The sequence below is a fragment of the Chelonoidis abingdonii genome, chromosome 7, assembly GCF_003597395.2.
Source record: "Chelonoidis abingdonii isolate Lonesome George chromosome 7, CheloAbing_2.0, whole genome shotgun sequence".
Lineage (NCBI taxonomy): Eukaryota > Metazoa > Chordata > Testudines > Testudinidae > Chelonoidis > Chelonoidis abingdonii.
Window position 1 is genome coordinate 53,734,858 of NC_133775.1, and position 15,083 is coordinate 53,749,940.

Sequence of the window (15,083 nt, forward strand, 5' to 3'; positions counted from 1 at the left end):
GGGGAGACTGAGGGAACTATAGGATAGCTACGGAACGGCTACCCACAGTGCACCGCTCCAGAAATCGATGCTAGCCTTGGACCATGGACGCACACCATCGAATTAATGTGCCTAGTGTGGACGAGCACAATCGAGTTTGTAATATCAGTTTTATAAAACCGATTTTAGCTCATTCAATATTATCCCGTAGTGTAGACGTGGCCTCAGTCTTTTTCTGAAACGTATATGGTAGGTTTCAAGTCACCTAAGTCAAAACCATCTGCTTGTTAATATTGTAGATTCCTACACAGTATGGTGCTGGATGTGTAAGTATATAAAATAGATTATAAACGTAGCAATACAAAGAGGACTATAGACTACTATTGTTACTACTCAGTAACCAAAAATTTTAATAGCAATTTGCACATTTTACTTTTATTAATACTAAGCTAACGTCTGGTTTTTTTCTTCAACTATTTACATTTGCAAATCTAGAAGCTTTTCCGAAAACCTTTTATAAGGGCCACATTTTCAACTGCAGCTCCTAAACTTGAATGTGCAAATCATGAACGTGCAATTTGAACATGCATATTAGGAGGTGGGGAGCTAACCAGGTTGAACTTTCAAATGTAGGATTTAGGGGCAGAGTAATTACAATGGGGGTGGGGGGGGAATCCTGGTACCATTATAGCCAATGTCAAAACTCCCACTTACTTCAATAGAGCCAGGATTTCATTACCAGATTTTGTTTGCCCAAGTTTTGAGGCTTTGTTAAGTCCTATTGAAAATGCAGCTCTGCAAGTTTTTAGGGGATAGACAGAACAGATACAACATTCCCTTGCTTTGTTAGTGAGGTCACAGTAATTTGAGCAGGATATTTTAGACTGCACTAAAAAATTACATCTTTTTAAAATGTAGAGTAACTACAGAATATTTTTTTAATAAAGGCAAATTTATATTCAGTTAAAATAGACACCCTCTTGGATAAATGTATTTACTTACAATAATTAAATGTAGCACACAAACACATTGCAATGACTAGTGACTCACAACAGTGCCATAGATGGCAAGAGAACCATTGCTGAGTTGTCGGATCCTGTTACTAATCTGAATGCCAACTCCTTTTTTGCTCCATTGGATTGCTGGAGGTGGATCTCCTCTGACCTCACAGTTCAATATAGCATTACCACCCAAGGGCTCAATCCAGCTAGAATAATAATCCCCTTGGAAGACCGGAGGCTCTGAAAATGATAAAAAGCAAAGCGAAAGCAAGAGATTCGAAATGAAACTACTGATAAGAATCCACCATTCTTTGTTTTCATAAGATCTGAAGTTCAACTTGTTACCCCTTTCCCAATCAACCATGGCAGTGCTATTGGATACAACTAAAAATGAGGCTGTGTGAAATTGTCACTGATTGTGCTTGATATTGCAGTTATTTACACGTACCTTTGACATACACAAATCCAATAGCCTTTATAGAGCCAACTGTGTTTTCTGCTGTACACACATAGGTACCAGAGTCGTCTTTAGATACTCTTTCAATAACTAGTTCACTGTGTCCATTAGCATTGTCAAGTTTTGCTGCAGGGAGAAAATGTCTTAAAAACATTGAAGTAGCTCTGGAAAATATCAACAAGTGATAAATATTTTGCAGGAATAGGTTTAGATTTACAAGGCTGCTTAGCAGCATGGCTCAATGGTACGCTTCTATAAAACAACTTACCATTGCGTTGGACTAATTTCTGAGACACCTTTGATTACAGACCTTTTTATGCCTTTCCCTGTCTGCGTGTATGTTTTAGAGGGTTGAAGAAGTAAGTCAAACAGTGTTCCTTGACTGGTCACTCTATTGTGAATGAATTTGCCCTGCTTCTCCTTTCAGTCCATTCATGTTTTGCATTCCACCATCAGTGAAGTTTTATTCAGACAGGTGCTTGTGGCAGTCATCTTTTGTGCTTAGATGCTGGAATATTTATTATACTCAATGTGTACATTTTAATACGGGACATGCACCTTGACACAGCAAGGAGACAGGGTTCCTAAAGCCCTTCTCCAGAGTCCAGGAACAGAGGCAATTTAATGTTAATTGTAGTTTTGGTATTCTACGTTAACAAGTTCCAGATATAACCATTGTCTAGACCAGTGTTTTCTGAACTTGGAACGCCGCTTGTGTAGGGAAAGCCCATGGCAGACTGGGCTGGTTTGTTTACCTGCCGCGTCTACAGGTCCAGCCGATCGCGGCTTCCACTGGCCGCGGTTCACTGCTCCAAGCCAATGGGGGCTGCTGGAAGCGGCAGCCAGCACTTCCCTTGGCCTGCACAGCTTCCAGCAGCTCCCGTTGGCCTGGAGCAGCAAAGCGTGGCCAGTGAGAGCTGCGATCGGCCGGACCTGTGGACGCGGCAGGTAAATAAACCAGCCTGGCCCACCAGGGGTTTTCCCTGCACAAGCGGCGTCCCAAGTTTGGGAAACACTGGTCTAGACACTTTGTTACCCAGGCCATACCATGTTTTTCCTCTTATGAACTTTATACTGTAATCTCAAACTGACATCACTGCACACCAACACCACTTCTGGAGGGGGAAAGAATCTGTGTCAGACTGACAATTAAGTACTGATATCACTCACCAGGGACAATATTGTTGTTAAAAGTCCAAGTTATTTTGGGTATTGGAGTCCCAATTGCTTTACAAGTTAATCTGAGTTGTTCTCCTTTATTCAAAGCTATGTCTCCAGGCAGTTCAGTGAAAGCTGGGAGCACATGGACCATCAGACTGACAGTGTGTATATCTTCACCAACAGCATTGCTGGCAACACAGGTATAACTACCAGAATCTTCAGGCTGAAAGAAGAGGTAAAAAACAGGGGGAGGCATTGGCACTCGAACATCATCAATTGTAATGAGGGGGAGGGTCCCAAACAATTTGGAACTTGAGTTCAGTTGGAACATTCATCTGACTGAATTTTAAATTTTGGCAACTCGCTAGTAATATATTGGAAGCTACATGAATCAGTCTCATCAGCCTAACTTGACTGAATGACACAGAAACCTGAGTGTCGCAAATCCAGCAGATTACCTGAGACTAATACATCACAGATATGGCAAGGACAAGTAAGTGAAATAGGCTGACTTCCTATTCCAACCTTAAAACTGGCTGGAAGCCATGCACAGAACAGCTTGGTATCATAAATAATGGAGCTGTCCATCTTACTGTCCTTCCAGTTGAAGGTACAATAAAGAATTCACACTACACAGAAGAGAATCCAAAGAGCTAAGAGGGAAAAGGTAAATGTGACTAGCAGTTGAGCTTAGTAATAATTTCAGTAATGGCAAGTAGAGTGGACAAAATCAGCCTTAAAAGTGGCACTTCATAACATTAAGCTGGACCCCACAATCCTTATGTTGGCAAAGCTCCCCTGCCATCAACAGACATTTTCTCTTAATAAGGACAGTATGCTTGGAACTAGCGTGACTCCTTCTAACACAAAGGTATATAATGTGGAAGAGAAGAAAAAAATATTGGGCAAGAAAGGGGATGTGAATATACTGATCTGGAATTTCCAGATGTTAGCTGACATGCAGGCTCCTTGGTGAAAATGCCCAAATGGCCAAATCCAAGAGCTTTCCATTGCAAGCTTTGCAGAAATAGTTCCACTATTTAATACATTTTAGGGCAGATCTGAATGGTACTGGGCACTTCTTGTGACATACTGCCTGCCCATACCTTCCATTGACTCTAAGGAGAGCTGAAAGCATACAGCACCGCACTGGAGGCATTCAGCATCCTCTGCTCATTAGAGGCTTTACAATGGGCTGACATTTCATCATGCTATACATTTCTTAGGCTGTAAAAATAACATGCAAAACACTAGAAAGGAGGGTGCTGACCTTCTAAACAAAAAAACAACTATGATCCATGAAATCCTTCAGCATACTCAATTTAAGAGAGCACTGAACAGTTTTAACAATGTGTATTCTATGCAGTTATGTTCTAAAAATGTGAATTTATTTCCCATGATCAGCACTCTTGGAACCAGTGGTCCTCTGTTTATCCACAGAATAGGAGCAACTGGGTAATTTCAGAGCATGTTTTCACAAGTAAGCCTATACTGTGCCTCAACTCTGACCTGCGGGGACTTTCTTTTGACATAAGAGTTATAGACTCTACACAATCTTTCTGTTAATTCATTCCAGACAAATTAAACCTTTCATGCTGCTCAATTTTCATGTGAAAGAATACACAATATATAATGAGGAGATTCAAATTCATAACACTTACAACAGCATTCTCCAAAACGAGATCTCCATTCTGCATAGCCCTGTATTTGCCTATTGTGTCTGTTAAAGGTATATTGTCTTTCTTCCAGTTTATTGTTGGTGTTGGGATACCATCAGCCACACATGACAGAACAGCCTGGGAATTCTCAATGACTGTGTGCTGCACCTCTGAACTACGGATTTTAGGTGGAACTATGGGGAGATTTAAAAAGAAATTAATTACTGTCTATAGTTTTCAGCCTTCCATTCAGCCAGATACTGGTGTAGAAACATCAGACGCGACACATCAGACCCGACCAGTGGGTCATTTAATCATGTCTCCTCTAATCATGTCTCCTAAAGTGATCAGTATCCAAAGCTCCAGAGAAAGATGTGGAACCTACACAAAAGAAAATTATGTAGAGACATACCCACAGGGGCTGGTTCTTCCTAAAGCCAGCCAGTTAGTGGTTTGCTTATGTCATACAGCAAGAGTTTTATGCTAGCTGGTGTTAACTATCCTGAAGTCTCTCACTACAACTTTGGCCTCTAACACATCAGTGCAAGAGACTTCTGTCACGATAATGGGCCAGCCTATGTCATTCCTTTCTAGTCGTACTTACTGTGCACAATGAGTTCCATGCTAGAACTGTTTGATCCTGCCACGTTTGCAGCCATGCATGTGTAATGTCCAGAGTCACCAGGCTGTACAAATGCAATCTGCAAAGCCCCAGTGCTGAGAATTCGCTGCCTGAAAGACTCTGTAACCTGCTGTCCTTCTTTGTGCCATGCGATCTCAGGCACTGGGTAGCCTTCCACTTCACACTGCAGAGTGGCAGATTTATCCACAGCAACTATGTATTTCTTAGAATGAGGTTTGATAACTGGAGGAACTGAAAGAAAATGAAGAAGTAAAACACATTGTTCGGAAATGTATGAACTTAAACACACATACACAGATACACACATGCTTTATTTCCTATACAGAATAATTTTAAAAACATAGTTTACTCTTCTTGCTAAATAATTTCATCTATTAGCTACAGTTGCAAAACAGCATCCAAATCCAAGTGCAAGATAAGGCAAATAGATGACACTCTATTGGTAGCACACTACATGCCCTGCCCTGGTGGGAAGGAAGGTGCAGAGCTACGTCCTTCTGGGCAGGGCAAGAACAACTGCATCACGACTGATACCTCTTAGCAATACCTGTAATGGTGAAGGTCATGAAGTTAATAGGGGCTGTACTTAAAGGTGAATTGTGGACCATTACCGGCACACCTTACATAAGTATTCTTTATTGGTAGCAGCTCAAGTGGGATTGTCATGGAGGTGTGAATCCATCGTGAAGCACATGAGAGAGAATCTGTTAAAGCCCTGTTATTGCACTGCACAGTCACACAGTAATGACAATTCATATCCCTGCTATATTTTTTGTTTCCATTGCTCTCCATGTGAGATAAAAACCAATCTTGTTTTTCTTTTTGTGGTGTATTGCTGTCTCTGAAGGTAGAGAAGAAATATTTGCTGGCCGCTGCAGGGAATTGACTAGTTCAATTATTTGTTTGCAGGAACTAATTTTACAATCTTAAATGTTTACTAAGTAATGAGTCCAAATTATAGAGGAAAAATCTTAAAACCTACAGTAGATCTAATTTTGCTGTAAGTGAAAATTGAAATAAATCCCAGTGCCTTCCGTAGCAGGTCATCTAGGAATGAATTTGGTCCATATACATTGCTCAGAACAGTGATCACACTAACCATGAATATGCACAGCTTTCTTGTGTATAAAACTGGAGTTATGGTGATGACTTACCTTGAACTTTTAGCTTAATCTTCCCTAGGGCAGTACCAGCTGGATTCTGAGCCACACACATGTAAGTGCCAGCATCCTCAACAGCTGTTCTTGCAATCTGTAAACTACCACTGGGGAGAACTGTATAACTATTGCCTAAAACATGCATAAGAAAGGTAGAAAAACATTTTTATAAATAAGGTAATTAGATCAAAATCTTTAAAGAATGAGAACATGAGTTTAAATGCTACAGCAGAATTATTAGCATCATAAAGCTAAGATACCTGTTGTGTTTACATTGATGCCCTCCTTCTGCCACGTTATTATGGGAAGAGGTGTACCTGTTGCTTCACATGGTAAAAGAATGGGGTTGTTCAGGATAACATCTAGTGTTCCTGGCTGCACCTGAATAGCTGGTAGCTCTATGAATTGGAATGGCACAGAAAGAGGCAGTTGATTAGAAATGGAAGTTATTTACCAGTAACTGGAGGTTCTTCAAGATGTGTGGTCCATATCTGTATTCCACATATGGGTATGCATGTGCACCGGTGTTTTTTTGTTTTTTTTTAAACAAGCATTGTCCATTGGCCTGCACTTGTGCCATAGCTTTCCTCATCTCCAAACCAAGGGCATAAAGCATGATGTGGGCTGATGCCTCTCCAGTTTCCCATTCTTACCATAGTCCAAACAATCGGCAGCAGAGAATGGACAGTGGAATACAGATAGGGACCACACATCTCGAAGGACGTTCAGTTACAGTAACTTCCATTTCTTCTTTGAGTGATGGTCCCTATGTATATTCCACACATGGGAGATTAACAAGCAATAGTCAAACAGGTGTGTGCGAGGACACAGAAGTGACATCTGACCTTATTACTGCTGTCCCCATCGCTGTTTCTGCGGTGGACAATTGGACCAAAGTGTAATGTCTTGTGCAAGCTTGCTAAGAGCTCCAAGAAGCTATCTTACATATCTCTAGTAAGGGTACATTTCTCAGAGCTGTAACCGAAGCATCCTGCCCTCTTGTGGAATAAGCCCTCATCCCTTCCGGGGGTGCAGGGTCGGTGGGCGGGGGAATAAAAGCTAGTTGATAAGAAAGGATAATATAACCTGACATCCACTTAGAAAGTCTCTGAGCCATTATAGCTTGACCTCGTTGATTGCTCCACTATGGAAACAAATAGTTTAGTTGTCTTTCTAATGTCCTTTGTTCTTTGTAGATAAAAAGCCAAAGCCCTCTGAATGTCCATATGCATCCTTCTCTCTTCCTCTGAGGCATGAGGTTTGGGAAAAATGCTAGTGAATGGATGTCCTGACTCACATGAAACTTGGAAACTACTTTAGGGATTAATCTGAGGTGGTGGCATAATGAGACCTTTTCTTCAGAGAAGGTAGTATATGGCAGGTCCCCCATGTGCCGCCCTCTCCTTTCCACCCTCCCCCCAAAGCTCACTGACTCAGATTAATATTATAGCTGTTAGAAAGGTCACCTTCATGGACAGATCAGCCATCGAGCATGTTGCTGGAGGCTCAAAGGAAGGTTCAATAAGATATGATAGAACAAAATTGAGGTCCCACTAAGATGTGAACTTCACCAATGGTGGAATGGATCTGAGAAATCTAGTTGTGACAGGATGAGTGAAGATCATATGGTTACCCACCCAAGAGGGAGGAATTGGTAATGATGGATGCGTCAGGAGTGGTGTGAGGAAAGGGATCCCCACTCAAAACTTCTCTGGTTTTGTTCACCAGACAAGAGAGTCCAACACCTTGGATGGAACAGACACCCTGCTGTTTATGTTGCCCTTCTCTGGTGAGTACATGGAGAAGCCAGGCTTATAAGCAATGAAGATGAAGCCTGGTGAGTGGTGTCATATGTTTGCATGAGGAAACATGGAGAGAAAGACATCCTGAGTATGATAGGTACTTGCTGTCAGAGTGCTCATGGCCTGGAACCTCTCAAGAGGTAGGTATGCTCTTGCTGTGGTCATACCCAGCATTGCCTCTATAAAGTTCATATACCTTGCCGGGGTCAACATGGATTTTTCATGGTTGATACAAATACCAACGGAAGGCAGAAGGCTAAGGATAGCTCAGTGGTTTGAGCATTAGCTTGCTAAACCCAGGGTTGTGAGCTCAATCCTTGAGGGGGTCATTTTAGGTGACTGGATAAAAAAAATCTGTTTGAGGATTGGTCCTGCTTTGAGCAGGGGGTTGGACTAGATGACCTCCTGAGGTCCCTTCCAAACCTGTGATTCTTCTTGGGAGTTGCCTATCAGAAGCCAGTCATCAAGGTATAGGAAGACTGTAAATCTTCTCATCCAAACTGCCACCACTAAAAAAAACACCTTTGTAAAGACCCTGAGTGCTGTGACCAGTCCAAGGAGATGACTCTGAATTGGTAATGGTCTTGACCAAAAGAGGAACCTGATGAACCTCTTGTGGGCTGGGTGAATGTCTTTGTGAAAGTATGGATCTTTCATGTTGAGAGCCATGAACCATGTGCCCTTGTATAAAGAGGGAATTATTGACACAAAGGAGCTCATGTGGAATTTTAGTTTTCAGATTATCATGTTCAGCTGTCGCAGACTGAGAACAACAGTTACAGAAAGGTAAGTAACCATTTATTTTTCTTCTAGGGATTCCACATGTCCATTCCATTCTAGATGACTCACAAACAGTTTGAACAAGGGGGCTTGGAGTCTACTTGAACAAAGACTGAAGAACAACTTGTCTGAATCTGGCATGGTCTCTGGGGGCTCATCAACTTTTGCTGGTACTAAATTTAAGTTCCACTACAGAACTAAATTATGGTTCTGTGGGTATAATCTAAGCCAGGGTTTCTCAAACTGGGGATCAGGATCCCTCAGGGGGTCACAAGGTCATTACATGAGGGGTCGCGAGCTGTCAACCTCCACCCCAAACTCTGCTTGCCTTCTGCATTTATAATGGTGCTAAATATATTTAAAAGGGTGTTTAATTTATTAGGGAGATCATGCTCAGAGGCTTGTGATGTGAAAGGGGTTGCCAGTAAAAAAGTTTGAGAGCCACTGATCTAAGCAAATCTTTTAGAAACCTGAAGGACACAAGGTTTGAAAAAAAAAACAAAACCAGTTATCCATAGCTGCCAGCTGAACTCTAATGGAACTAAGAGCCAATTCCTGTTGCTTTAGAAACAAATGATAATCCAAGATATGACTAATCAGAGTTTGAGATAGAGGAATGCCTCCTGGTGTGGACCAGACAGAGAATCTCTTCCATTTAGCACAGTAAGTAGACCTAGTCAAAGTAGGACTTCCTGTACCCCCTTAAAGCAAACTTCAACAATGAAGCATCCACACAGGCAGGTAGAGAGCCTGAAGGTTGGGATGAAGAAGGTGGCTGTTGTCCTGGGAGATAAGATTCACCTCTCTCATAAAAACGGCGGAAGTCTGACCAATAGTGTTATTAGGGTAAAAAAACAGTGTTGACGGGGGCTATCAGATTAAGGTGAGCAGGATCTTGCTTGACTTTGGATAACACTTTGGGCAGGAGAGGAATAGGAGGTAAGGCATACAATAGGGCATGAGTCCAGTACTGATCTTGGTGCCCAATCGGGCACTGGTAACCCCACACTAAAAAGACAGCGTTGTAAAACACATCTATAACTAATTATTTACAGAACTGCTATACAATGCTAAACTAACACTACAAGGTAGTATATACACAAAAGGATATGAAAAAAAACAAGCATCGCAGGTCCAACAAACAACTGTCACTGGTGATAGGAAGGAACAGAAGGGGGCAGTGCAACCCTTTATGTCTGCGTGGAATAGTGTGAAGCATCAGAGAGTGCTCATGCTGCCCCAACAGGTACTCCTTAGGAAAAATTTATGACAACTGTGCACGAGGTGTGCACACACACCTACAGTGGAATGGACATGTGCAATCACTTAAAGAACAAAAACTCTCACCCCTTGGGCAGAACAAATTAACGCTTCTCAGCCCTCTTACGGGTGGGAGGAACAGAAGCAGGAGTGTGCCAAACTTCCTTTGCTGGATCCATAATGGCCTTGTTGATGAGGAGGGCCACTCTACAGGCTGCAGCATGTCCAGTAATCTGTGCTGAGGATCCTGGACTTCCTCAAGGTGAATCTGTAGCTCTGATGACCCCCTGGGCACAAGCTCTTGCTTATTGTTTAAAGTCTTCCAGTGGAAATGGAGTAACCACCTCATCTGGTGAAGACAAGAAGATTGCTCCCAGAACCAGCAAATCCAGCTCATCTTCCTCCTCCAAATACTCCAATGGGGATGGTTGTGGGTGGTGATGGCAAATAGGGCTTATGAGCTGATCCTGGGAATCTAGGGTAGGGAGCCCACAGCCCCCCAATATTGCCAACAGATAGATCAACTGGCACCAGAGGACCCCATAACATAAGGTACAACCTATCCCTTCATGAATTGTGTCTGGTTGGAGGCTGGAAGTCTAATCTTTGAGGACTTCTGTCTGGTACCGCACAGACTCCTGTGGTGCCTCTGATTCATCCAAAGACAAAGCCAGATCCTGCACTACTGGCAGAACCTATGGTACCAAAGGTTGCACCTTGAGGCTGGCATGTGAGATAGGAGAATGACTCTGCATCCTCAGGGTAGTTTCTTCCTCTGGTATAATGTCCTGGAATAAAGCCTGTCCCAACAGAGAGGTTAATGCAGAGAGGGAAGAAAAAAGATGTCCTCCTGGGTGACTGAGGCCTCAGACTGCTCTGGGGTATAAGGAGAGTCCATTGGTGGAGCTGGAGCTTTCTTAGTCACCATGACACTTGGCTCCCTGTGGGACTGTGTCACTATGAGTACAGTAACTCCTTGCTTAACATTGTAATTATGTTCCTGAAAAATGCTACTTTAAGCAAAATAATGTTAAGTGAACCGAATTTCCCCATAAGAATTAATGTAAATGGGGGGTTAGGTTCCAGGGAATTTTTTTTTGCCAGACAAAAGACTATATTTTATATTTATTTTTATATATATATATATACACACACACACACAGTAAAAGTTTTAAACAATGTAATACTGTACATAGCAATGATCATTGTGAAGCTTGGTTGAGGTGGTGAAATCAAAGCGTGGAAGAGGTATTTCCCAGGGAATGCCTTACTGCTAAATGATGAAGTAGCACTCGGCTGACCCCTCAAGGGTTAACACATGGTTGTTAATGTAGCCTCACACTCTACAAGGTAGCATGAATGGAGGGAGGGGAGACAGCATGGCAGAGAGAGACACACACTGTGTGTGTGTGTGTGTGTGTGTGTGTGTGTGTGTGTGTGTGTGTGTGTGTGTGTGTGTGTGTGTGTGTGTGTGTGTGTGTGGTGTGTGTGTGTGTGTGTGTGTGTGTGTGTGTGTGTGTGTGTGTGTGTGTGTGTCTCAGACATATATTGCCCCTTTAAGTACGCTGACCCGACTCTAAGTACATTGCCTTTTTAAGTAGATCAGCAAGTTCAGACAGCAGCTGCTGCCAGCGAGCTCCCTCTGTTCTGAGTCCTGTCATGTCCCCCCACACTCTGCTCTGTGGAGATGGCCCGATGGGGTAAAGGAATGGGGGCCAGAAGCAGAGGGGAGGGGGACACCCTGACATGAGCACCCCTCTTTCCCCCTTCCCCTTGCACAACAAGTAGGAGGCTCCCGGGAACAGCTCCAAGGCAGAAGGTAGGAGCAGCCAAGGCCATCCTTACGCATATGCAAAGTACACAGCTGCATAAGGCACCAGGAAATATGGGGCACCACATTTCCTGGTGCCCTGTGCAGCTGTGTGCTGCTCCAGCCTCTGCTCTGGCTCTTCCCCAGGACCCCCATCCCAATCCGCCCTGCCTGTTTCTGCCCCAGCACCACCCCACTCCCCTGAGCTCTGCAGCAGGGCCGGGCCTGCACTCACTGGCAGTGGGAAGTACAGCAACCCAGCCCCAGTTGCGCCACCGGTGAGAGCTGGACGGTGGCTCCCCCTACCCCCAAGCCAACTCAGGCCTCCCTCCCACCCCCGCTTCCCCTGCGTAAGGCCCCAGAATAGCTAGTGACAGCCCTGGGAGCAGCACACAGCAGTTCAGGGAGGGACAGCTGAACTGCCTGGCAATTGATAGCCTGCTGGGCGGCTGCCACACAGGGAACTTAGGGGACCGGGGAGCTGATAGAGGGGCTGCCGGTCCATCCTGGTTCCAAGCCCCACCAGCTAGCTCCAATGGGCTGCTCTTTCTGCATGCAGTGGACAAAGCAGGTGGCTGTCAAAAAACCTTAGACGTGAGCATTATACAACTTTAAACGAGCATGTTCCCGATAACAATGAAACAACATTAACCGGGATGACTTTAAGTGAGGCGTTACTATACTGCATTGGCTCTAGAAGTGGATGGGAGCACCAGGAGCTGTTTTTCCTGAGTCTTCACCATCAGAGCCAATGTCGGAACCGTCTGAGCTATACCCTTGTGCACTTCCTTCTCCTGCTGAGAAGATATACTCAGGCCTAAGTCCTCAGTGCGCATGTGTATTGGCTCTTCCAATTTTGAGATGGTCAGGGAGGGATCCTCTCTCTTCAGGGCAGTTTTAGACAAAGATGACTCATCCCTGCATCTATGACAGTGCCCCTTACTCTCATGTGAAGCTTCCTCCTTAGGTTTAGCAGTCTTAGCCTCGTCCCCAAGCTCATGCTTGGAGGGGTGCTGCCTGCTTGCTGAGACTGATATACAAGGGGATGTCCTCAGTCCAGAACTGATTGGGATCCCATTCCTTCTTCATCATATATTTTCTAAGTCTCAGTTCCCAACCCTCATGAATTCTGGGGGAAAAGGAGCATCAGATGCTGCACTTGGCAGAGATGTGAGCCTCACCTAGGTAATAGAGGCAGAATTGATGTTTGTCATTCACAGAAAAGGAGAGAGCAGGAAACACAGTTTTTGCACCCCAGGACACTGGGCACAATCCCATACTTCTTGGGGGTGGGAATTCCGTGTGGGGAACAGAAGGGGGGAAACCTATGTTAGGCTACACGATAAAAACTACAAAAATGCTAAAAACTGAATATATAATATCTTTAGAGCAATGATGCCGTAGAAAGGAGCTGAGAACACCCAAGATTCTGACTCATATCAGGTAGTGCTAAGAAGGAACTGGACAGGCGTCGACCCTTTTATGCCTCAGTTTGGCACTCAAGCGGAGCTAGGGCGCATGCGTGGGTGAACAGATACTGCTTGTATAAAAAAATTCCAGACTCAGGTCCAGGTACACTTGCATACTTACGTGTGGAATACACATAGTGTACATTGAAGAAGTTGTAATATTTTAATGGCTGGAAAATAAAATGAAGACAAATTGTACAATGTGAGAGGCTAAGAACATTTAACTATTGAGAGCTGGATTCTATTATCCTTTTGATGAGCCTAGTAAGACTACTCTTGCATAATATGGAACTACTCAGCATATGGATTAAAGAATTTAGCCCTGCATATTTAGTTCACCTAATGAATCTACTCTAATTAAGCAAAACAACAAAGCAGAAAAAGCCCTAACAGAAAAAAATCAAAGCAGGTCATACCTGTGGCCAAATCATAATATCCTAGGCATCAGAGCTGGAAAAAGCTATCAGATCATTTAGTGAATGCCTTCATCAATGCATGATTGCTTCTGCATTGTATTCCGAGTGCTGAATCAGTCTAAATTAAAAGGGCCCACACTTCGTAGCTTCCACTAGATACGAATATATTTATATAAGGCCAAATTTTCACATGCTTGCTTATGTTGAATGGTATCTTACTTCCCGAGTAGCCAGTATATCTATGAAACTACTCACATGAGTAAGATACTACTGAACATGAGTAAGACTGGCACAATGTGGTCCCGCCATTATTCTGTATTATTATGCTAACATTTTCTTTTCAAAACCAACTAAAGCTGTTTATAAAACATGTTTCTATTCAAGTTTCCACCTCACCTTGAACATGAAGAGTAACATGTCTGTGTGCAGTGCCAGCAGCATTCCGGGCCACACAGGTATACCTTCCTGCATGGTCTAACTGTGCCGCAGTTATTTCAATCGTTCCTAGAAAAAAAGAGAATTCATTATACAGTTTTGTAGTATATTACACTATCTTATGTTCAAAGAAAACAGAGAAACCATAATACCGTTTAAGAACCCTAGATTTTTATTCCAAAATATTTACAATGAATATAGTAATGCACCTTCTTCTAGCATTTTCTGCATCTACTCAAATCATGCATAATACCTGAAGACAGAATCCTGTAGCTATCTCCTCTGGGAAGGAGTCGTATCCCATTTTTGGTCCAGTGAATTGAGGGGAAAGGAACACCTGAAGCAGTGCAGGAAATTACTGCTGGAGACAGTTTTGTTACCAAAAGATCTGTAGCTTCATCTGCTATGGATGGGGGCACTAAAGCAAGAAGAACAGTGTCAGGATTATTAACCATTCTCATGTCATATAGAGGTTTGCATATAGCAATGTCCTCTTAACAAGAGCAAAAGCTCAATAGAATAAGCATCAAAATTACAGTTCTCATTTAAATAAAGGATTGTCCTGAAGACATTTGTGGTATCATAATACATGTGCATTTACAATGTCTGCTTTACCTTGTACAATGAAATCAATTGTTCTTTGATCCTCTCCTGCATCATTTGACACAGTGCACACATAGACTGCCGTGTCATCCACAGTGGGAGAAATGATTATTAGGGAACCTGAAGATAAAAGCCTGAAATAGAGAAATTAGGAGATATTGAAACACCTCTTCACTCAGCACGTTGTCAGTCCATTGAATTCATTGCCACAAGAGGTCAGATTTTAATATTGTTACTGAATTTTAAAAATGGCTGCACTATTTTATATATTTAGTATTCATACTGCAGATGCATGGACTAAAGACTTGACTGAACACAGGATCTTCTGTTCTAAAAGCGCAGACCTGTAAATATGAACTAAAAGGCAATCTGTTAGTTATAGACTTGTTTAAGGTTTATAGAAGACTCTGAGACAAGCCACCAGAGGATTATATAATTACAGACATGCAAAC

At 42.9% G+C, this 15,083-nt stretch overlaps 1 protein-coding gene across 1 annotated transcript in view; it reads right to left on the reverse strand.

The window, feature by feature from the left end:
- The window catches only part of HMCN1 (hemicentin 1), a 342,169-nt gene that overhangs the window by 42,682 nt on the left and 284,404 nt on the right, over positions 1–15,083 (reverse strand). The window contains exons 76-85 of the mRNA XM_032783448.2: positions 14,644–14,765; positions 14,282–14,446; positions 13,990–14,097; positions 6,317–6,454; positions 6,054–6,188; positions 4,861–5,130; positions 4,260–4,450; positions 2,608–2,821; positions 1,429–1,563; positions 1,030–1,220 (exon numbers count right to left, since the gene is read on the reverse strand). Of these exons, the coding sequence (XP_032639339.1) occupies positions 1,030–1,220; positions 1,429–1,563; positions 2,608–2,821; positions 4,260–4,450; positions 4,861–5,130; positions 6,054–6,188; positions 6,317–6,454; positions 13,990–14,097; positions 14,282–14,446; positions 14,644–14,765 (1,669 nt within the window). The remainder of the gene's footprint in view (positions 1–1,029; positions 1,221–1,428; positions 1,564–2,607; positions 2,822–4,259; positions 4,451–4,860; positions 5,131–6,053; positions 6,189–6,316; positions 6,455–13,989; positions 14,098–14,281; positions 14,447–14,643; positions 14,766–15,083) is intronic.